At 37.6% G+C, this 21777-nt stretch overlaps 2 protein-coding genes across 2 annotated transcripts; one reads left to right on the top strand and one right to left on the bottom strand.

The window, feature by feature from the left end:
- The first annotated feature begins 553 nt into the window (after nt 1-553).
- On the top strand, nt 554-11708 carry LOC123876689 (mucin-4). The gene is made up of 6 exons (XM_045922984.1): nt 554-659; nt 977-1058; nt 5154-5200; nt 6338-6506; nt 7401-7516; nt 7881-11708. Exons 2-6 carry the CDS (start codon nt 983-985, stop codon nt 11466-11468), a joined length of 3996 nt encoding a protein of 1331 aa, XP_045778940.1. The 5' UTR covers nt 554-659; nt 977-982; the 3' UTR covers nt 11469-11708.
- A 1600-nt stretch (nt 11709-13308) lies between these two features.
- LOC123876690 (ribosome biogenesis protein NOP53) lies at nt 13309-21777 on the bottom strand. Its single transcript, XM_045922985.1, has 8 exons — nt 21572-21777; nt 21052-21217; nt 20317-20530; nt 19228-19409; nt 18593-18712; nt 17579-17808; nt 14179-14375; nt 13309-13516 (listed from the first exon to the last, which is right to left on the bottom strand). Exons 1-8 carry the CDS (start codon nt 21691-21693, stop codon nt 13344-13346), a joined length of 1404 nt encoding a protein of 467 aa, XP_045778941.1. The 5' UTR covers nt 21694-21777; the 3' UTR covers nt 13309-13343.

The following is a 21777-nucleotide window of genomic DNA, read 5'->3' as shown; positions in this document are numbered from 1 at the left end:
AAGTGGTGGGCGAATTGTTTGTTTAATCGTTTATTATAACATCGTACCGTGTTCGTGACCAATCTTGACCTGACATACATGTTACTGAGTTACTTACTTTCATTTACTTTTAATTTTATAATATCCACATTTCCTCTCCAACTAAGCGTAAGATAAGAGAAGGGTTTGAACCACAGTTTTACGTGTGGTTTGAACCATCGACCGCTTATAGTTTAATCCGATTGGTTCGTCAGCCAACCTCTCATCTCCGACCGCAGCTATTATATTTATATATAGATTAAATTACAAATATTTTAATTTTATTTACGAAACATATTTCGATCTGCCTTAGCTTATAATAGCCTGAATTCCAAAAGGTCGTAGGTAAACCCCACCCGTTGCACTATCGTCGTACCTACAGAGTACAAGCTTACGTTTAGCTCGAGGGCAAAGAGTAATAAATACTATAGGCATGATTAAAATACAAACATATTCTTTTTTTTTAACGTGATACTTAGGTATTAGGTAAGTAAAGATAAGGACTGATTCACACGGTGTGTGTCACGACGCGAGGCGACGCGTGCGCAGGACAGCCTCCATCCGTCGATCTGTGACACGCTGACGTGAGATGAACTATCAAACGTTTTGGGTTTCGAGATTGCTGTGCCTTCTAACTTTCTGTAATCCACACTATAAGTTTATAATTAACTCTGTACCAAATTTCATCAAAATCGGTTAAACTGTTGGGCCGTGAAAAGGTAGCAGATTGACAGACAGACACACTTTCGCATTTAGAATATTGGTATGGATAAAATTAAATAAAAAACGAAAAAATTATTTTCGCCCTTGTTATAGTTCGTTATTTGGCAAGGCAGCCTTGTTTATAATTTTTTTTAATACACTTTGTATAGTTTAAAATCTCTTCAAGAATGCACTAAGGTATTATTATTCAATGCAACAATGACAAGTGATTTAAATGCTGTTTTTTTCTTTTCAGATAAAAATGCGGTGGCGGCGGGAAGACTTAAATATAAACATGGCTTCAAAAACACTGATCTTTTTCACAATACTGACTTTAAGTAAGTACTTACATATTTTTATAAAACTAAGTAGATGATCCCGCGACTTCATCCGCGTGGATTTATATTCTGTAGAATCTTAGGTTTTGAATTCAATTAATTAATAATTAATATGGTAAAAATTTTGAAAAATCTATTTTTAGGGTTCCGTACCTATAACGGAAAACGGAACCCTTATAGGATCACATTGTTGTCTGTCTGTCTGTCCATCCGTCCGTCCGCGTGTCTGTCAAGAAACCCCATGTCGGAAAAAATACTTGAGTGCGGAACCCTCGGTGCGCAAGTGTGACTCGCATTTGGCCGGTTTTTCATTATTCTGTTTTATAATGAATTCTAGCCCCATAAACTACCGCTATACCAACATCATATCTTTTTATTACTACAGTCTAAGACCCTATGAACTACTTGTCGCATATAACATGCATCCTCTGAAGAAGAGAGGATGTACACATAAATAGCGTCAACGTTAAGTAACAGCTTATTTATGTCCCACCAGACAAAGGCCTCTTACAACAGATTGTTATGATCTTAGGCTTGCCACAGACGAACGACTAGAAGGTGACAAGACAAGACAAGTATTATTTTTCGCACCACAATTTCACTATATCACTTTAACTCATTAGTAGGTACTACTTAACTATCGAAGGTGTCAGAGCAACTCAACCCCAAGCTATCTTGACGTCAAAAAACCGACCAAGTGCGAGTCAGACTCACGCACCGAGGGTTCCGTACTCGGGTATTTTTTCCGGCATTTTGCACGCTATATCAAAAACTATTATTTGTAGAAATAAATAAAATATGACTTAGAATGTGCATGTAAAGCCTCTTCATATGATGCCTCACTTGGTATATCTTACTTTGAAAATTGAAACACATATTTTTTTTTTATGTAACCACAAATTCACGGTTTTCGGATTTTTCCCTTTACTTGTGCTATAAGACCTACCTGCCTGCCAAATCTCATGATTCTAGGTCAACGGGAAGTACCCTATAAGTTTTCTTGACAGACACAACAGACAGACAGAAAACAAAGTTATCCTATAAAGGTTCCGTTTTTCCTTATGAGGTACGGAACCCTAAAAATGCAATTTCATACTGCAAACTCTTGTTGTAAGTATGTAGTCAGCCTTGTTCTTCCCATTCAACGGCAGAAAACAGCTTATTGGTGTTATAAAGAAAATGATCAAGCCGTCAATATGCCAAATGACCAGTATATTTTACTGACGGTAATTATGGAGACTGGGAATATAGGCATTCTAAAGGTTGACTAGATATTTTGCAAGATTTTCAGCTACTTTTATTATTAACTAGCGATCCACCCCGGCTTCACACTGGTAGCTTGGGAGGAAAATAATAATCTACTATACAGAGTCAGAACTCTAGCAAAAACTTAGCGTTATCATTGTACTACTTTAACAATGCCAATAACCAATAACCTTGTCTTGTAGTTTTAGTGATTTACTATTTTTCAAACCCGCATTGTATAGCGTGCAAAACTCAATTCTCAAGTGGGTCAATGCACAACCTATGTCGTGGCATTTACTTCGAGTGACCTATTTACGGCGCGTCCATTGACCTCTAGCGTCAGTCAGATGTTTTATTTGCAAAGTATTGTAAACTTTAAAAAAATCAGGATTAAAAAAATCGTAATTTATGGTATCATATCATATTTTCATGTTTTTTATGGTATCTTATTAGTAGTCATCAGTTTTATCACCTGTCTTCGTTTTTACTAGCGTTCTGGTAACTTTACCTATATTTACTCAACTGGGACTTTTCGGACTTAATTCACAATATTATTATCATCATAAGTACTTGTTTTTGTGAAATATTCATAAATGACCTATTTAGATAATCCCTCTTTCTATTGGTGAAAACCTTATGAAAATCCGTACTTACCAACGTAGCTACGTACAATAGTTTCTCATGACGTCATTTTATATCAATAATTTAATTCGTATCAACGGAAGATCACCACGGCTTGATAAGTAGGTTTGTCAGTAATGTCGTAACTCCAAAACCCGTAATTTTTGCTCGGAATACGCCGCAATTAGTGCTTGTAAAGTGCAACATCGCTATAATCGCAGGGTCGCTCGATGCTACATCTTCGGAGACGCGGAAATGTCAGAGCGGTGTCATTTCGAAAATTGGACGAGTTTCATCAGATAGACAATGTATTATTTGTTACTAGATGAAACTTGCTACTTTTATATCCACTCGGATTCAGGTTTTTTCAAAATCCCGTGGATACTCTTGGATTTTCCGGGACAAAAAATAGTCTATATCTGTCCCAAGGGTGCAAGCTTTCTCTGTACGAAACATCAAAATCGGTTAAACGGATGGACCATGAACGGTGAAAAATCGGACATGTGGCGGACTCGCACGGATATGAAGGTATCGGATCCGTTGACATTCTAAATTGGAATTAGGTATTGGCTGCAATTATAATTATTATGTACTTATTCGTACTTAATCTATAATACATGATTAATCTTTAAAAAATATAAAACTACTAACTAACACCACATTCTCAAAAATATTGAAAGAATAATCCGTTTAAAAATTAAGTTAGGATAGTTTTGGTTTTGTTAACTCCTGAAACACTCCTCAAGTTGAAAGTTGATGTAGAAAGATTTCAAGGGCACAGCTTTTTTATAAATTGCCTAAGTACAAGATATTATAGCAGCCAAATTACTTAACTGTAAACGAACCGTCACTAACGCTAGGTGTTAAAAACTCATTGTTATTTTTATTTCATTGGTCAATTGTAACTTTATAGCCCATTTAAGGGCCAATTTATAGGTCATTCATTCGACTAACGTGCAAAACCGCTAACGAGATAGACCGTATCTATACAAAATCGCCTTAGGCTTAGTGGTTGTGGAAGTCACAATAGCATTTTTTGGACCCCTACTTTTTTGGATGTAACATCCGTCAGGTTGATTTTTTCGTTTAAAATGTAGCCTATGTCCCGGACCATAATAACGAATTAATTGACACTTCATTCATCAAAATCGGCCCAGTAATTTAGGCGCTACGGTGGAACAATCATAAATCCAAACCTATGTACATACATACATGCAAAGACTGCTAAAATCATAACCCTTCCTTTTGGATTTGCCGTAGTCGGGTAAAAAGTAGATACCCACCAGGCACCAGCTTAAGTTAGATAATAATCTTACATTGATTACAGACTAAGCGAATAGTTATAAAGCATGTAATAAAAAGTCGATTAATTTAATGTCGCATGTACTTACTCCGACGCCCACATACGATCGACACAATACAGATGTAGTACTGTGTGACTGTATGAGAAACCGGAAGTATCTAGGTAGGTACTATACAGCTTCTTCCGGAATACCTGAATGGCACTGGGTCTAGCGGTGAAAGTTCGCCGATAGCTTAGTCATGATCTAAACAACTAGTAGGCATGTTATCTAAGAACTAGGTATATGCTGTGAACTATACTATGCTGGTTCTTCTCGGTAGGAACGGCATTCCGAACCAGTGGTAAATTATTTTAAAAGTACACTTGTCAAAGTTCATTTGAATAACATTCTATTCTATTCTATACGTATGTATAAGAACGTTTACCAAGTACTCACCTTTGACATTTTATTAGGAAGAGGAAAATGCAGAACCCACCACATAAGTTACTCGTATGTTATAAAAGTTCGCAAATCACAATTTTCTGCGATGTCTTATTACAATCATTTTTGAGAATACCTGTATTGTATTTTAAAAAAAATATCCTTTACTGTATAAATACTTATATATATATAAGTTATACTTAAATATAAAAATTACAAAACAAAAAATTCATTCAAACCACTGTAACGAGGCAGGGTGCCCAGAACGCTGGCTTTATTATCTCATTGAGTAAGCTAATTTATGTTACTGAAATTGCATGGCATGCAGATTTCCTCACGATGCTTTATTTAATTACTTATAACGCACATAGCTCCGTAAAGTTATAGGTGCTAGTCCGGGATCGAACTCCCAATCCCCGAATAAGAGGCCGACGTCTTAACCACTGGACTATCACGGCTTACAAGCATTGTACATGATAATTAAATGACTTTTAATTAATTTCAGGTTCACTGCAGACTTGCGACGGGGTGCGAAGAGGGCAACGGAGACGAGTAAGCACTTTTGATCAAACCATAGACTATATTATCATATATTTATAGACTCAATAGCTCAACGGTTATAAGAGCGGACTGAAATCCGAAAGGTCGGTGGTTCAAATCGCACTCGTTGCACTATTGTCGTACCCACTCCTAGCACAAGCTTTACGCTTAGTTAGAGGGGAATGAGAATGTTAGCCATGATTAAAAATGACTAATATTCTTTAAAAAAAAAAAACAAACGCGACATGGGTATGTGTGAAAAGGCCTGTAGTGATAATATTAATATAAATGTGTGGGCTCAGCCTTAACAAGAAAATCTTCAGAGTGGGGGCCCAGCTGATCCAGCCTTTGTATCTTGGAATCTGTACACATAATATACTATATTCTAGGGTTAGCACTTTGTTAGCGCGACTCAGGCTTTATTGTGGATGGTCGAAGATACCTGTGACGCCATCTAGTAACATCGTTATAAGTAACTAAGATCCTAGCATTCCTTTTTGCAGTGCAGTGTCTGTATATACTTTGTCACGTGGTGTATAGGCTGCCTTTAAAAGCTTAGATTCATAAATTAGATGAAATATTGACTGGCGAACCAATGCGCGGAGGGAAACCCTCGTCTTCGTACCGCCAAATAGATCGATAAATCACCCACTGCGCAGGTCAAGGTTTATTATAAAGCGTAAAAGTATCCCGCCCTTGTATATAAGCACCTATTATTATTTATTAGCGATCCGTTGCTAATAATAATCGTGTGAAATTTAACTCAATAGATTTATAAAGAGCCGAACCAAATGTTTTAGTGTTAAAGATGCCATTAATTTTAATCATAGGGCTATAATATGAGTTTAGCAAATGTGTCGTAAAATATATTGGCATTGCAAATTGTGTTATCTATTTGTTGTGGTTAGTAGCGTGCAGCTCATAGAGACAGAAAAGCGTTGTTTACCCTACTTGAAATATCTCAATGTTCATTTTCCTAACGAATGCCTTCTTTGGCGTCGAACCTATGCACGCCATTGCCTGTGGTAGGATACTGACTACCTACATATGCTCGTTTCTTTTTTAATCTCGAATCAATGTTAAGAAAATTCACGCTCGCTACGCTCGTTTTCACAGGTTGTTCTTAATATTTAGAACCTCGTTTTTCAGGACATAGCTCCAGACTTGTTCATACCAGTGCCCAGCGCGGAATCTTTGACGGCAATCGCTCAAGCCATGGGCGCGGCGGGCTTCGAAGACTACACGGAAGGCAAGAAGACCCTGGTGAAGCGACTCATACCCCACAGCCAACCCGACCTGGACATCGTGGAGCATTTAGGTAGATATTTTAACACTAAACTCCTAAACTGGAGGGAATAGACTGGTAGATTCACTTAACGATCCAAAAACCTCTTCAACTTATTTTTTCTCAGTAAAAAAAATAATGTACCATTTGTTGTATGTATTTACTATTAAATAATAGATGTAACCATTATTATATTTTATTTATCACCATGAGGCATAAAGTTTATAGGCAATAAAATTCATAAATGCTCGCGACTTCGGAAAAATCAACCAATTTGTTGCTTGATAGTATTCATAAAACGGAGGTAAAAGATCAACCAAAACAAATTACATTGTTTTAGTTGATTATGTCATTGACTTCGCTGTGACATACAAATTGTATACATAGTATACATACCTGCACCTGTTTGTAGTACGCGACAGGTGAAGATGGCGTCGGGGTATGAGGCGGGGGGATGTCCCGCACACCCACTCTTCAATCGAAGCGGGTTAGCGCGAGGGCAGTGCTGGTGTGCGGGCGTCCCCACCTCGGTTGCCATCTCGACCTGTCGCGGAGTATAGATACCTCTACCTACCGCTATCCTATCTTATCATCACGTTCCGATTCCTTTATTGGAGCTCTGTTGGGTTGACTGAAATGAATTACCTATGCTTCAAATCCTTAAAATCCAAATAAAAAAGCATGGATTTGACTCGCTCTAGCAATACGAGGGGCTGCAATTGCTTGTATAGTATGGTATGTTATTGTAAATTGAACAATTGAAAAGAGCAACCGCCGAGTTTCTTGCTGGTTCTTCGCGTTAGGAACGGCATTCCGAACCAGTGATAAATTATTTTGACTATTCAAAAGCACTTGTAAAAGTTTACTTTAATAAAAATATATTCTATTCTATTTTGATGATAGAACTGGTATGATTTCTGTGTGCAGGTGTGATCGGCAAGGCGAACGTGGACTTCCCAGCGCTGCCCAACATCCCCAGCACGGGGTTCAACTGCAAGAACGTGCCCACTGGATACTACGCCGACCTGGAGACGGATTGTCAGGTTTGTCCTTTCACACTTACAGACTCTAGAGACTGCCATAGATTGAGAGAGGCACGTCAGAGATCTGTAGCGCTGCTTACTTTAACTTAACCGAGACCTCAGAATACGTAATAGTACAGTGGTATAGAAGTTTCACTCCGGAAATCATTTAAATGAATAGCAACTCTTAAAACGACACAATAAAGTGCAATTCAGGTCGCACAGCGCTGTATTACCTACCGCTATATTAACCTAAAAGTTGCTTTTCTTGTCTTTTCTGACTACGTTAGGGTTGGACATCTATCCGAAAAAAAAAGATTTTTTTAGGTCACTGTTAGTTAACTAATTAATGCAATTTCTGAAGATGTTCCATTAAAATTTTCAGGTGTTCCACATCTGCGATACGTCCCGCAAGATATCGTTCCTGTGTCCAAACGGCACCATCTTCAGCCAGTCGCACCTGATATGTGACTGGTGGTTCAAGGTGGACTGCGCATCCGCCCCCGCGCTCTACGAGTCCAGTGTGGAGTACTACTCCAACGAGCAGAAGAAAGCCCAGAGGATCAGCAACTTCAAGAACCCTGAGTTCCAAGACTCGAATGTACGAGCGGAATCGAAAAGAACACCCGTAGCAGTTCCCAGTACAACAGAAAGGCTTTTGAGGCATCGTCAAAAACTGCAAAGTGAACCTATCCCTCCCAACGCACAAGCCACAGCGAGGAGCTATCAAACTCTGTTCGACATAAGCACTACACAAAGAACAGCAGCTGCATTCGAGAAAAGGAGGAAGAATTTAGTTCAACTCATTGCTAATAACTTCGGTAATCCTCCATCAAGAACAACACAACCCGACTACGACAGTTCCACGCATAAAAGCACCATACCAGCATACGATCACAACAGTCTGAAAGAAATGCAGGAAGCAGCAGAAACGGCTTCCTTTGCCCAAAACCAAAACAGGCAATACTTACAAGAGTATAACAACAAAAACTTTAGACCATACCCCGTTTACACGCCCAATGTAGCAGCTAATCCACCTAAAGCAAAAAGCAGTCCAACACTGACAACTCTATACGATATCCAGGCTAAACATGTTCCTCAATACGTCGAGGAAGCGACCACAAAACGACAGACCTTAGTACCATATACAAAAAGCTACGCTACCACAATAAATGAAAGACGCGAACCTTACACAAGACCAGGGGTATCTCTCCTTAGAGATTTTCTTGAAAAAGAGAAAAACAAATCAATATCAGCTACAACGGAAAAGTTCGCTGAAGTGTCCGCTCGAAGTGATAAATTCGAGAGCAAAATAAATTCAGAAAATAAAATTGCTGTGGAAACCAAAGATAGTTTTGAATCCGTAACAAAAATTCCACAAACCACTAGAGACGAGAAGATAACAGTATACATTAATGACGACGTGTACACTAACTCCAATCCAACAACAGATACAACTGAAAAGTCTTATCAAGAGCGTCGTGACAGATTACAGAGAAAATTATCCACAGATATAAAGGATACAAGTGAGCCTACTACAGAAACAACACGCATTGAAAAATATTATGGGGATCAAACTAACAGACTTGGCCTAATCGTACCACCATCGATATCACCAAAAACACTTCATTCTCTGGCTATTTACTACGCCACTGCATTAGACAATTTGTCAACGACCCCACCACCAGAAGACGATGAAACTACAACGCCTGCTTTAGACGCGTACGAGCCAATCGAACAAACTTTACCAGACTTATTCAGTCGCCATACCATTGCAAAGTATAGCAATCTTTTTGGACGTGATGCTGACAAGGCTGAACAACTAGAAGATATCAAACTCGACCCAAATAGTACATACAATGAACTGGCAGAAGATTTAATAGTAGAGATGAGCCAAGGTCCTTTAGCATCATCTCCCCAAATAAGAGAATTAGCTCAAGTATTTACACACGCTCTTTCGGCCTACCTTCAAGATCCAGTTCAGTTTAGAAAAGTGCTTTCAGATATTAGACCGACTCATCCATCGTTTGGTGAAATGTTGACTGGTAATGACGAGGCCCCTAATACTGAGCCAACAACAACTGTCAATGAGGATGACGACGAAATATTAGGATTCTCAGATGATCACAAAGAAAAAGGTCATACATTTTCAGACAATTCTATAAGAGGCGGTAAAGCTTTGAACATTGGTACTGATTATCCGACTACGGTACAAGATGTAACTACCTCTACAACTACAACAGAAGTGCCGTCTACTTCATATTACTCGACCACACGTAGAAATCCATTCAGATGTTGTGGAAGAATCTCAGCTTCTTACACCACATCTCCAACAACTAGAAATTATTATTCCACTGTGAATGCAAATACTGCAACTGCAAAACTCAACTTCTTAGCTACAAATCAAAATACGAACACACCTACTACAGATAATTATACACCCATCAGAAATGAAAGATTACAGAACACCAAATTCGTCACACGCTTCGGTAAATCTAGCAAAGTTTTTGACGTGACACCTTCAACAGATTATACAGAAGTAACAACATTCCCAACCGCTTGGGGTTCAGAAGGCTTCGATTCAACATTGGCTCCTATAACTAACTCGCATCAAATGTTCGAAAGTAAAAAGATTAGACCAACAACTGGTGTTGTAACTGAGACCACACCAGTTTACTTCACTGTAACGGATAACATTGACAGTGTTGAGTTGGAGAATGAAGAGGAACTACAAAGAGCACATAGTCAGTCCTTTGTGTCACCTCAAGATAACAGTTTAAGGCAAGGAAAACAACTTAAAGAGGATAAAAAACCAGTTAAGAAGCCCGCAGAAGATTTAGAAGCACCAACACAAAGCGACGTCGATATCACAACAACTACAGTGCAAACTTCGACGACTCAACCAACGACTACCGTTCGTGACCAAACTGAAGCACTTACTACAGTCACTCCCATATCGAGTAGTGTTTTCACTTCTCCAGATGTAGAAAAGTCAACAAACGATTTCCAATGGCCTACAACTTTTGGAAATTGGCACAGCACAATCCTGGATCCTATAACTTTAAATGACGGTTTGAGTGTAACGGGACCGGATCAAGGTGTGTCTGAAATTGCTCAACAAACCAACGGATGGGCGTTAGATACTGCCACAACACCAATAACTTACTCGACAACGACCGAACCTACCGTTTCTTCCACTACGAATATCGAAATAACGACGACTGAAAAACCAAATGAGCGATCCGGTAAACTACTTAGAGAACAAACCTCAACGGAACCCGCCCAAGATCTATCAACAGTAACAGATACTATAGTAGAAAAGGCAAAGGAAATAATGGTAGGTATGAACGCCTCAACCACACAAAAATTAATGAACGTAATGAAGAAAACGAAATCAAAAAGCGTGAAACGATTGATACTACTTTTAGTACAGACGTGCGACGATGATCATAATTCCACAGCAGAGGCTTCCAAAAAGGCTTTATTAGAAGCATTAATGGCTGTCTCTCAAAAGGACATGGAAGAAATCGCTAAAGAAGAAGAATCAACGGAGGCTCCAGTCACAATACCAGATACAGAATTTGTTAGGACGACGTTAATGCAACGAAGATCTGATAGAATACCAATGCAAAGTAGACGAGGCAAAAGTTTGAATGTGGACATTGAAGCTATCAACTCTCTATCAAACCCTACGACCACGACTGTTCAACCAACAGCAACCACAGAAAGTCTTAAGACTGAAACTACAGAGTATACGACATTTAGCACAGTACGACCAACTACAGTAAGTCGCAGAGGTGGAAGAAGGTTTATGCCAAAAACCACCGAAGTTGAACTGACCAGCACGACAATAGCTAATCAACCAATCGCAGAAGCAAGACTACCCGCTCAGGCAGACCTGAAACCTCAATCCGACACCAGAGCATTAGAGTTATTAAGATCTTTATACACCATTGCAGCGCGATGGGGATAGACTATTCTTTAACTATTTATAATTAGGGTTCGTTTTAATTTTAATTAAGGAGCTTGGGAACAGAATGGTGTAACTGCACGAAATAAAAACTAGAGCAGTAAAAAACTGCTGAAATGTTACTGCAATTGTACCGTTTTGATCGAAATTTATAAGGACTCAATTTTAGCATAGTTTAAGACCATTTTTCTTTGAAATGAGTACCTACAGATTTATATTCAGTGAGCCAAAAACATCCGGATTAAAGAAAATAAGTAGGTACCTAAGTGTAACTATACCGTTTTGTTTGTCAGCTCCTATTATTTTGTGGAATAAGACGAAACAAATTTTTTTAAGACTCGACAATTTATATATCTTAGTAAAACGTGAGATCAGTAATATTTAATAAGTTACGTAATTAGGTTTAAAATAACAAATAAATAATTCATAATTCCCTTTTAATATAGCCAAAAAGGTTCAAAAAGTAGTTGTACTTATCCACAATTTTACCATGAAAACCTTGAGAAGTTATTTCTGTAGTATTTAGCTATAGTTTTATACTGAAAATGCTCAATCAAGGTCAGCGCAGACCGCCTGCTTGCTCAAACACTTATCCTACGGATAAGTAATCATTTGACTATTCCAAATAAAACTCAATTTAAAGATAAATAATTAAAATGGTACTTTTGAGGCAGAATTTGTTCAAGCATGCTCGTAGATGCTTGTAAAATAAATACGTAGCATCGGAGTTGGTTTTATGCTCATTGCTCATCGTTCCAACTCCGGAGTGCTGGAGTTTCAGAGTATGAAAATTTCATTAAAATTTAAACAAAAATATTATATTGGTTTTACACCTTAACTTTTCATTAGCAACTGTGGACTCTTTGTAAGGAAAAAGAAATTTTAAAACCAAGCGGTCTATCATATTGAAACAAAAACAGTTTTGTAAACAAATTGTAAATAACAAGCAAAAACGATGAAATAATCCCCCAAAAAATTACCTCCAATCAAAATAAGAAAGAATATACCTACGTAAAATCACTCTGTTTTTAAAATGCACTTAACCGCTGATTTTTTTTACTTCGGTCGTGGTTATATTCGCTGCAACTCCGGTTTTACAAACATTTCTGTGATCTTCGAAAACTCCGAAGTTACACCAAAATATGAGTTCCGGAGCTCAAGATCTTCGAAAACTCCGGAGTTACCCCAAAATATGAGTTCCGGAGCTCAAGCCCAAGTCTGCGCTGCCCTGAATTATAAATTCACGAACGAACCCTAACTATAAAATTTATTATTATAAACTGTAAATGTGATTTTGTAGATATGAACCACTAGCGCCATTTTACAAATACTTTGGAGATAATTCGAAAAAATTAAATTCAAAAATGTGTTATACACTTTATTAATTTATTGTTTTGTAATTTGTAATAATGACTTGCCGTTAGTATTTTAAATTAGAATAAAAAAAATAGTTTTGTAAGCATTTCGAGTTACCTATGATCTTATACTTTAGCCTATACTTAGTTTTCGTACACTGCCAATCGATATTTTGTAATTATTAGGATAAGAAGTAATTTAAGTTATTTTTATACAATAAATATTAGTTAAAAAGTCTATTTGTTTCATTAAAATCTGTTAAGTTTTCCAAAAGTAAGTTCGAGGATCTGGGTTTCCTTGTGGTCCTACTAGTAGGACAAATTAATGGATCCACAAGGAAACTGCGTATTTTTTGGCGATAATTACTCTTGAACTACATATTTTTAGGACGGCAGAGCAGCTGGTAGATGGATACTTGTCCAGAAATACTTAAAGCATAAGTTTGACACAATTGAAGAAAGGCGTTAACTATTAAAAAACAAGAGTATAATAAAATCAACTTTATTTCTCTTAAGATAGAGTTCACAGTGGCTTGACAGTGGATCTCTTGAGGAACTTGTCCACATCCTGATCAGTGACCTTGTGGCCGGGCTTGAAGTATTTCTTGAGCTTCTTCCTCTTGGTCATCATGATCTTGGATGCTGCGAGCGCGCCGCGACGTTGAAGCGATTGGAAGCGATCGCGGAGGAGATTTGCTGTAACAAACAACGAATTTTTTGTAAACTACCCACATATTTTACATGTCTTAGATAAATCAAAAACCGGCCAAGTGCCGAGACAGACTCGCGTATTGAGGGTTCGGTACTCGGGTATTTTTTTGCCATTTTGCACAATAAATCAAAACTTATTTTGCATAAAAATAAATAAAAATCTGTTTTAGAATGTACAGGTAAAGTCGTTTCATATGATACCCCACTTGGTATAGTTATCTTACTTTGAAAATTGAAAATACTGATTATTTGTTCATGAACACATTTAATTCTTTTTGTGATAAGTATAACAAGAAATTCACGGTTTTCGGATTTTTTCCTTTACTTGTGCTATAAGACCTAACTACCTGCCAAATTTTCTAGGTCAACGGGAAGTACCCTATAGGTTTTCTTGACAGACATGACAGACGGACAAACGGCAGGCAGGCAGACAGACAACAAACTGATCTTATACGAGTTCCGTTTTTCCTTTTGAGCTATGGAACCCTAAAAATCAAACTTGGTAGTTTTGGCTTTCGGTCAGAAATGAATCAGTATGATTTAGATTATCAAAAATTCCACTCAAGCGAAGCCATGGCGGGTCAGCTAGGAGATATGCAGTGATTAGGTGTTAACTGACTATGCCAAAAGGATACAACGTAACTAACCTGAGCCAGTTATCTTCCTCAAGTCGCCAGTGAGTAGCTTGGGGTCCACAAACTCTGGCTCCTTGATGGGCGCTTTGTGCGCATTGAGCGCTGGCAGCGCTGTGGCCGCTTGCTGCAAGCGCTTGGAGGTGCGTTTGGTGCGCAATTCTGCATTTTTCTCTTCTTTCTTGGAAACGGAGGCTTGAATTTTACGTAATCTGAAAAAAATCGTAACTTATTATACAAAGTTATTTATATTCTTCTTCATGTTTTTCAAGTTATTCATCTCGGTTCCTACCGAGAAGATGAATTACGAACACCAACTGAGATGAAGTACGGCATTTCGAACCAATGGTTGATTATTTTGACGATTCAAAAGCACTTGCAAAAAGTTTATTTATAACTAGAAAACAGTAACTAGAAAAGAGCTAATAACTTTCAAACGGCTGAACCGATTTTCTTGGATTATAGCTAAGAACACTCTCGATCAAATCACCTTTTGAACAAAAAAAACTAAATTAAAATCGGTTCATTAGTTTAGGAGCTACATGCCACAGACACACACGTCAAACTTATAACATCCCTCTTTTAGGGTTGGGGGTTAGTAAAAATCTATTCTATTCTAGTCTACTACCTGTTCCCTAACTCTTCACCAATCAATCACATAGAGAAACTCCGAGCAAAGCTCTCTCCATCTCCCGCCGAGTGACTTTGAGCTTTCTTAGGCTGAGATGTATAGAGCTCACTTTTTTTTTTTCTTTAAATCTGGCTTTACTCTGATTAGCCAATGTCAAGTTTGTGATATTTTCAAGTTATTAAATTTATACAAGTATGGACTCCGTCTGCGCTGGCGCCCGCCGACATACGCGCGGCGCCCCTTTGGAGTGCTTCCCAGTCAGTTCCACCACCAAAAAACACCAACTAACACAAAAACCAGCCACGCTTAACAAAAAAAAAACACTCCAAACAAGCACAGCACGCGCGCCAGCAAACACCATCACAGACGAAGTCCAGAGCGCACTTAGACTTTGCTCAGATTTAAGACACTGTTAAAACGGGACAGCGTTATACCATTATAAATGTGTCTCGTTTTAACTGAAACTTAAGTCTAAGCAAAGTCAGTGGCTCTAGAGATTTCAACCTTAGAGGCTCATTGTTAGCCACCATGTTCTGGATTCATATATCATCACTGGTAACACACACTGTTCGAAGACTGGCCTTCAAAAAGAAAAAAATCAGTAGAAACCAGCTGATGCTCTCGATTTCATGTATTTAGGTTTTTAAAATACCATGGGAATGTTTTGATTTTCCGGTATAAAACGTAATCCATATCAATTTCCAGGTCTTTAACTATACCCATGCAAAAAATCATGTCGATCTATCATTCGTTGCGGCGTGATTGAAGGACAAACCGACAAACAAACATACTGTCGCGTTTATAATATGAGTAGTGATGTACAGTCAAAGGCCTTAAGTCCTTTAACACCTTAATGATCATATTCGCGTCGCACAGTTATGCACATGCGTTAGGTGTGTGTGGCGTGTTTATAGAAAAAGGTCATAGACTACAGGCCCATGTTCAAAAATGGATGGGTCATATGAACCACCAGGTGACGTATACAGGACGATAAAAGAGCATAAAATAATAAGATTCAGCACTATGCCGTCACTTGTAAGCTGTCCAACAGAGTGCTGGTGAGAATTCAAAAGTGCAGGTAGAGTGAGTACATTTTGGTCATATATTTTTGTACGGCATTTTTACCATTGATAGATCCATGAAAAATAATAAGAAAGCGCGCAGTGCCGTAAAAAAATGGTGCGCCACAAAGTCAGTAAATTTTTTGATTTTCTGACAATTTCCAGGGTAAATTTGGTCATTTCATTCTGTACGGCATTAGTTTCATACTGTTCCAATACAGCCTCTAATCCATTATTCCGCAACGCCGTACAAAAATCATGCGACAAGGGGAAAAAATTGAGGGTAGCAACCCCCTCTCTTTCCGTGGTCCGGGGGGTGATTTGAAAAAGTACGGCTTTGGTTCCAAAACATTATCTAGCACTCAAAAGTACTATTAAAAATAATGCCGTCAAAAAATTAGTGTTCATTTGAATGTGTATCAATAATTATCTTAATTTCAAGGTATACTTGCTTTTTAAAGCTGTAAAATCATTTGACTCTGTACGGCAACTTTTTTTTTAACATGATAGTGTAAAATACTATTGTTATATAGTATTGCCGTTCAAAAGAAACTGTTCTAAAAAAAATTATAGAGAAATACAAAAACTGAAATTTTTCAAATTATTGCAAAAGTTTAAATATTCATAGATTAATAAAATATAGCAATTTTCTACGCTTTTCCCTTCTTTTAAATAGTATTAAGATAAATAAATTAGGAAAAAATTATGCCGTACATTTTAATGCAGACCATATCTTTTAGGCTGATGAAAATGACGCTACCATTTTAAGGGTGTAGTACTTTATGGCCATCTGATACTGTACGGCATTAACATATTTTTGAAGAGAACAATTGATAATATGATAAAATCACTATGCCGTCTAACTGAAGTAAACGGGTGTGTATATAATATCCACATCCTCTACAAACCTTTGGACCAACGAAAATGTACGGCATGTAAAAAAATATTATCTATGCATAAAACACTTTCAAAATAAATTAATTTTATGTTGTTTCAAATCATCCCCCGGACCACGGAAAGAGAGGGGGTTGCTACCCTCAATTTTTTCCCCTTGTCGCATGATTTTTGTACGGCGTTGCGGAATAATGGATTAGAGGCTGTATTGAAACAGTATGAAACTAATGCCGTACAGAATTAAATGACCAAATTTAACCTGGAAATTGTCAGAAAATCAAAAACTTTACTGACTTTGTGGCGCACCATTTTTTCACGGCACTGCGCGCTTTCTTATTATTTTTCACGGATCTATCGATGGTAAAAATGCCGTACAAAAATATATGACCAAAATGTACTCACTCTACCTGCACTTTTGAATTCTCACCAGCACTCTGTTGGACAGCTTACAAGTGACGGCATAGTGCTGAATCTTATTATTTTATGCTCTTATTTCGTCCTGTATACGTCACCTGGTGGTTCATATGACCCATCCATTTTTGAACATGGGCCTGTAGTCTATCATAAGTGCGAGATGTTTTTTGATGCAATAATTTCGCGGAAGTGCTACCCGGCTGAGTTTGTAGTTGGCTCTTCTGAGACTTGAGCGCGTTTGGAACCCTCATAGCTTTAGTTTTAAGTTTACGTAATTAATTATCAACACTATATATTTTATCATCTTTCAAATGTAACAAATCCGACAGATAAAAGGTGTACAATAGTACCTATTTTGAATAAATGTATTTGACTTTGACTATGACTTTTGACTTCTGAGGCCGACGGTACTTACTTGTAGATATCAGTAATCTTCTGCTTGTCAATCTTCTTTCGCTTCAGCTTCTCCAGCTCAACAAGGCGTTCCTTCTGCTTCCTTCTGGTCTTGTGATCCTTCTTCTTGTTTCGCACGGGCGGGTTGACGGCCTTGTACTCGTTGTCTGACGGCTCTTCGTCGGGTTGGGGGTCCGCCGCGGGGTTGTGGGGTTGGGGCAACCCTGCGCTCATCTCTTCACGCCATTGGTTCTGTAACATAATTACATTAATAACTAAAAGAAAAATAAGGACTTCGTCTGTGTTGGTGTTAGCTGGCGCGCGTGCTCTGCCTTTTTGGAGTGTTTTTTTTTTTGTTAAAACTGACTGGAAAGCGCTCTAAGAGGGTGCCGTGCGTATGTCGGCGAGCGCCAGCACAGACGGGGTCTATACTTGTATAGTTTAACTAACTAGTTACAAATAACTACAAACTTGACATTGGCTAATCTTTGTAAAGCCAGACGAGAGAGAAAAAAAAAAGAAAAAAAAAAACTAAGTTGGTTTATTTCAAATTTCAAGTATTATTGTAAAATTCTAAATTAGGATAGAAGCAGGTGTTACTAGCTGATTCCTTCACACTTCCTCCGTATGGATTTAGATTTTTGAATATCCCGTGAGAACTTGATTTTCCGGGATAGAAAGTAGCCTACGTCACTCTCCAGGTCTTTAACTATACCCATGCAAGAAAACACGTAGATCCGTTGTGATGTGATTGAAGGACAAACCCACAAACAAAAACACTTTTGCATTTGATTAAACTTGTGGTTTTTTTGTATATAGTCCACTAGATGATATCCGCGACTTGGTCCGCGTAGATTTAGTTTTTTTTTTAAATCCCGTGGGAACTCTACTTTCCGCGTTAAAAAGGATCCGTCCGTCCCCAGGATTTAAGGTAACTCTGTACCAAATTTCATCAAAATCGGTTGAACTGTTGGGCCATGAAAGTCTAGGGGACAGACAGACACACTTTCGCATTTATAATATTAGTATGGATTACCTCTTTCTCTTGCGGAGTGACCTTGCTGAAGAGTCCCGTGGTCACTCTGTATAGATGCGCTTCCCTCTTCATCATCTTCTGCTCGTGCTGCACCACCTCTTGCAGTAACTCCTGGTGCTCCTGAAATATGCAGATTATCCAGAAGGGTTAGTAGGACTTTGATCGCCATTGTGGCTAATTCTATTGTACACAATCTCTAAACTAGATTATTTTTAAACAACTAATATTGGCAAATCCAAAAGGAAGGGTTATAATTTTAGCAGTCTATGTATGTTTGTATCCAGATTCTGTGTGTTCCACCGTAGTGGCTAAACTGCTGAGTCAATTTTGATGAATGAGGTGTCAGTAGATTTGTTGTAAAGGTCCAAGTGACATAGGCTACATTTTATACAAAAAAAATCGACCTAATGGATGTTACATCCAAAAAAGTGAGGGCCTCCAAATTATTTTTGCTATTGTATCGAGTGGGATGAAAGAGGAAAAAGTTCTGAGTTCATAAATATAAATATAGTATAATGTTAAAATACACAAAGTGCAGAAAAACGATTTTTCAATGTCTATCACTATTTATCGGCAGTTCACAGGTAGTAGTCGGGTTTTAGTGTTTAACTTTATCTTGTTTTATAATTTGTAACCTTGAAAGAAGGGTTATAGCTGACTCCAGGGTGCGGAACTTCGACAGCTGCTCTGGTGACGACGGTTTTGGGCGGAGGAGGCTTTGGTCGGAGCCTCTGAAGTACAGGCACGTTGTGTAGTTGTGCTTCCGTTGATATGAAGTCATCTATTAGTGTCTCTGGTATGCCCTTTGCTTCTAGATCTGGAAGTAAGCTTGTCTATGAGCTGTGATAGCAAGATTACATTAAAGTTAAAATATTAAGCAGAACAATAAAATAAAATATTTAAAGCTTAGAGTGACCATAAGTGGATAAGTTTACGAAAGTTTAGGGTTTTGTATCTCCAGAGGAAAAAGAAACGCTTATAGGCTCACTTCGTTGTCTGTCTGTATGTCAAGACCCAAGTCAATGGAATTAAAATCTATAGAGTACTTCCCATTGACCTAGAATCATGAAAGGCTTCGTAAAGTCTTATAGCTTAAGTAAAGGGATAAGAAAACCATGAATTTGTGATAACAATCACATAAAAAATTAAAAAGTATTATTTTGTAGGCACCCTAGTAAAAACACTTTGTGAGCGAGTCTGACTCGCGCCTGACTTTTTTTTGCAGCAGCTATAATTATATTAATTTTGAGATGAATTATAAAGAAATCAAGAAATCAATTAATAGTCATGATTAACTGCTTCTAGCTTTGACTGTCAGTACAATCTTCATTTCATTATGTCATTATAAATTATTTTAATTTTATATTATATTTTGCATTTTTACTGTTTATATGGGTCCCTAAACCTGCAATAAAACGATTTTATTTTTATTTTATTTTATTATCAAAAACAAAACTGTTTGAGCATTCAGCGCTAGTCAAAATTTTGCTGGATAGTTGAGCTGTTCCAAGACACTGACTATTCTCAACTTGTCAATCTGTAATTGCTCTGGCAATGATTCACTATTTTAAACCTTAGTGGTGGCTAACTAGATTTTTTTGGCATCAATATAGAATCAACTTTAGAAAAAAAGAGACAAGTTTGACATCAAAACTTAAGTTCATGTGAGTTTACAATATGAAGATCAAATCAAAACTCCAATAAAAAAAATATTTATTACTTACCATTTTCCCCCCAAATATTCTTGTCATAAGTCTGCCTAACAGTTTGGGCCTTTTTCCTCTTTTGCTTGGCTAATCTTTTATCTTTCTTTACTAGTTCTAGCTTCTTTTGCAAAGTGCCCTTGGCCAGTTGGCGTTTGACAGACAATTTGGATAAATCTGTAGGTTTTGTTCCTACTTTTTTGACAGTGTTGCGTTTTGCATTGGGGTCTGGGACCTGCAAGTTTTAGAAAAACATACACTCATTGATTATAACTAGCTGACATGGACCAGCTTCACTTGAGTAGAAACTTTTGTAAATCAGTGAGGGGATAGAATTTTCAAAAATCCTGAAACATTTTATATTCAAAATAACACTTAATTTTTGTTCAAAAACTAAATACATTATATATGCATGGATAAAGCTTGAAAAGCTTTGGTTTTATACAACCTTTTATCCACCATTTAAAGGAGAGGTTCAAAACTAGTCAGGCATACACCAACAATGTGAGTTTAGCCATGATACATTTATACTTATCACTATTCACTACCCATATTATAAATGGGAAAGTGTGTTTGTTTGTTGGTTTATTGATTTGTCTTTCAATAATGCTGCAACTTGAAGGCAAGATTGATGTAATTTTTTGCATGAGTATAGTTAAAGACTTGGAAAGTGATATGGGCTACTTTTTATCTCAGAAAATCAAAGAGTTTTCATGGGATTTTAAAAAGAATCCATGCAGACAAAATAAAATTTACCTTAGAACTAGGTAGCAGGATCTCAAAGCACTTGGGTGTTTCAGCTAACTTGGCCCTCCTCTGCTGCTTAGCCGACAGAGGCTTGACATCAGGTTTGACATCTTTGACATCTTCCCCTTTAGTGTCAAGCACAAACAACTCCTCATCTGGTTTTGTGTCAAATTTACTGCAATGCACAGAATTTTATACCTCAGACATAATTATTTATTAGTTTTTTTTTTTATTCCATTACAAGTTAGCCATTGTCTGTGATCTCACCTGGTGGTAGGCAAGTGATGAAGCAATCTAAGATGGGAATGGGGTAACTTGAAAGAGTATGCCAGTTTTATTAAGCCCATTCCCTTCTAAGTTTCTACATGGCATCATACCGTAGCGCCAAATCGCTATTATACCTATGATAATTATTTTAAACTATCAATATTTCGATCCAACGTGGCACGTACCCGCTATAAATTACATAGATGTTAGGCTAATACATTTTTAATCGTGGATTTTTAACAAAATAAGAACATAACCTTACCCAAGCCTTTCTTCCAACCGCTGGTCTTCTAAATACGCTTCAACATCAGTAATATCACAGTGTTTACGCCACGCAGTTTTTGTCCTTTTAGACACACGCTTTTTCTTCTTTACGATAGTCATTTTTTATTTATTATTTATTTTGAAAAATTCACATGGGCGATTTGAAAACAACACCGTGAAAAAGAGAAACGAGATCACAAGTCG

The sequence above is a fragment of the Maniola jurtina genome, chromosome 22 (assembly GCF_905333055.1).
Source record: "Maniola jurtina chromosome 22, ilManJurt1.1, whole genome shotgun sequence".
Lineage (NCBI taxonomy): Eukaryota > Metazoa > Arthropoda > Insecta > Lepidoptera > Nymphalidae > Maniola > Maniola jurtina.
The sequence above is the reverse complement of the archived record's forward strand: the minus strand, read 5'-3'. Positions and strand labels throughout refer to the sequence as shown.

What these genes read in the sequence shown, in the direction of transcription:
- LOC123876689 (XM_045922984.1), top strand. Translation starts at nt 983, where the DNA reads ATGCGGTGGCGGCGGGAAGACTTAAATATAAACATGGCTTCAAAAACA. An exon ending in TTTCACAATACTGACTTTAA is followed by an intron (nt 1,059 to 5,153) that starts GTAAGTACTTAC and finishes AATTAATTTCAG; the next exon opens with GTTCACTGCAGACTTGCGAC. An exon ending in ACCTGGAGACGGATTGTCAG is followed by an intron (nt 7,517 to 7,880) that starts GTTTGTCCTTTC and finishes TAAAATTTTCAG; the next exon opens with GTGTTCCACATCTGCGATAC.
- LOC123876690 (XM_045922985.1), bottom strand. Translation starts at nt 21,693, where the DNA reads ATGACTATCGTAAAGAAGAAAAAGCGTGTGTCTAAAAGGACAAAAACT. An exon ending in TCCTGCTACCTAGTTCTAAG is followed by an intron (nt 20,531 to 21,051) that starts GTAAATTTTATT and finishes TAAAACTTGCAG; the next exon opens with GTCCCAGACCCCAATGCAAA. An exon ending in AAGATTACTGATATCTACAA is followed by an intron (nt 14,376 to 17,578) that starts GTAAGTACCGTC and finishes GATTTTTTTCAG; the next exon opens with ATTACGTAAAATTCAAGCCT.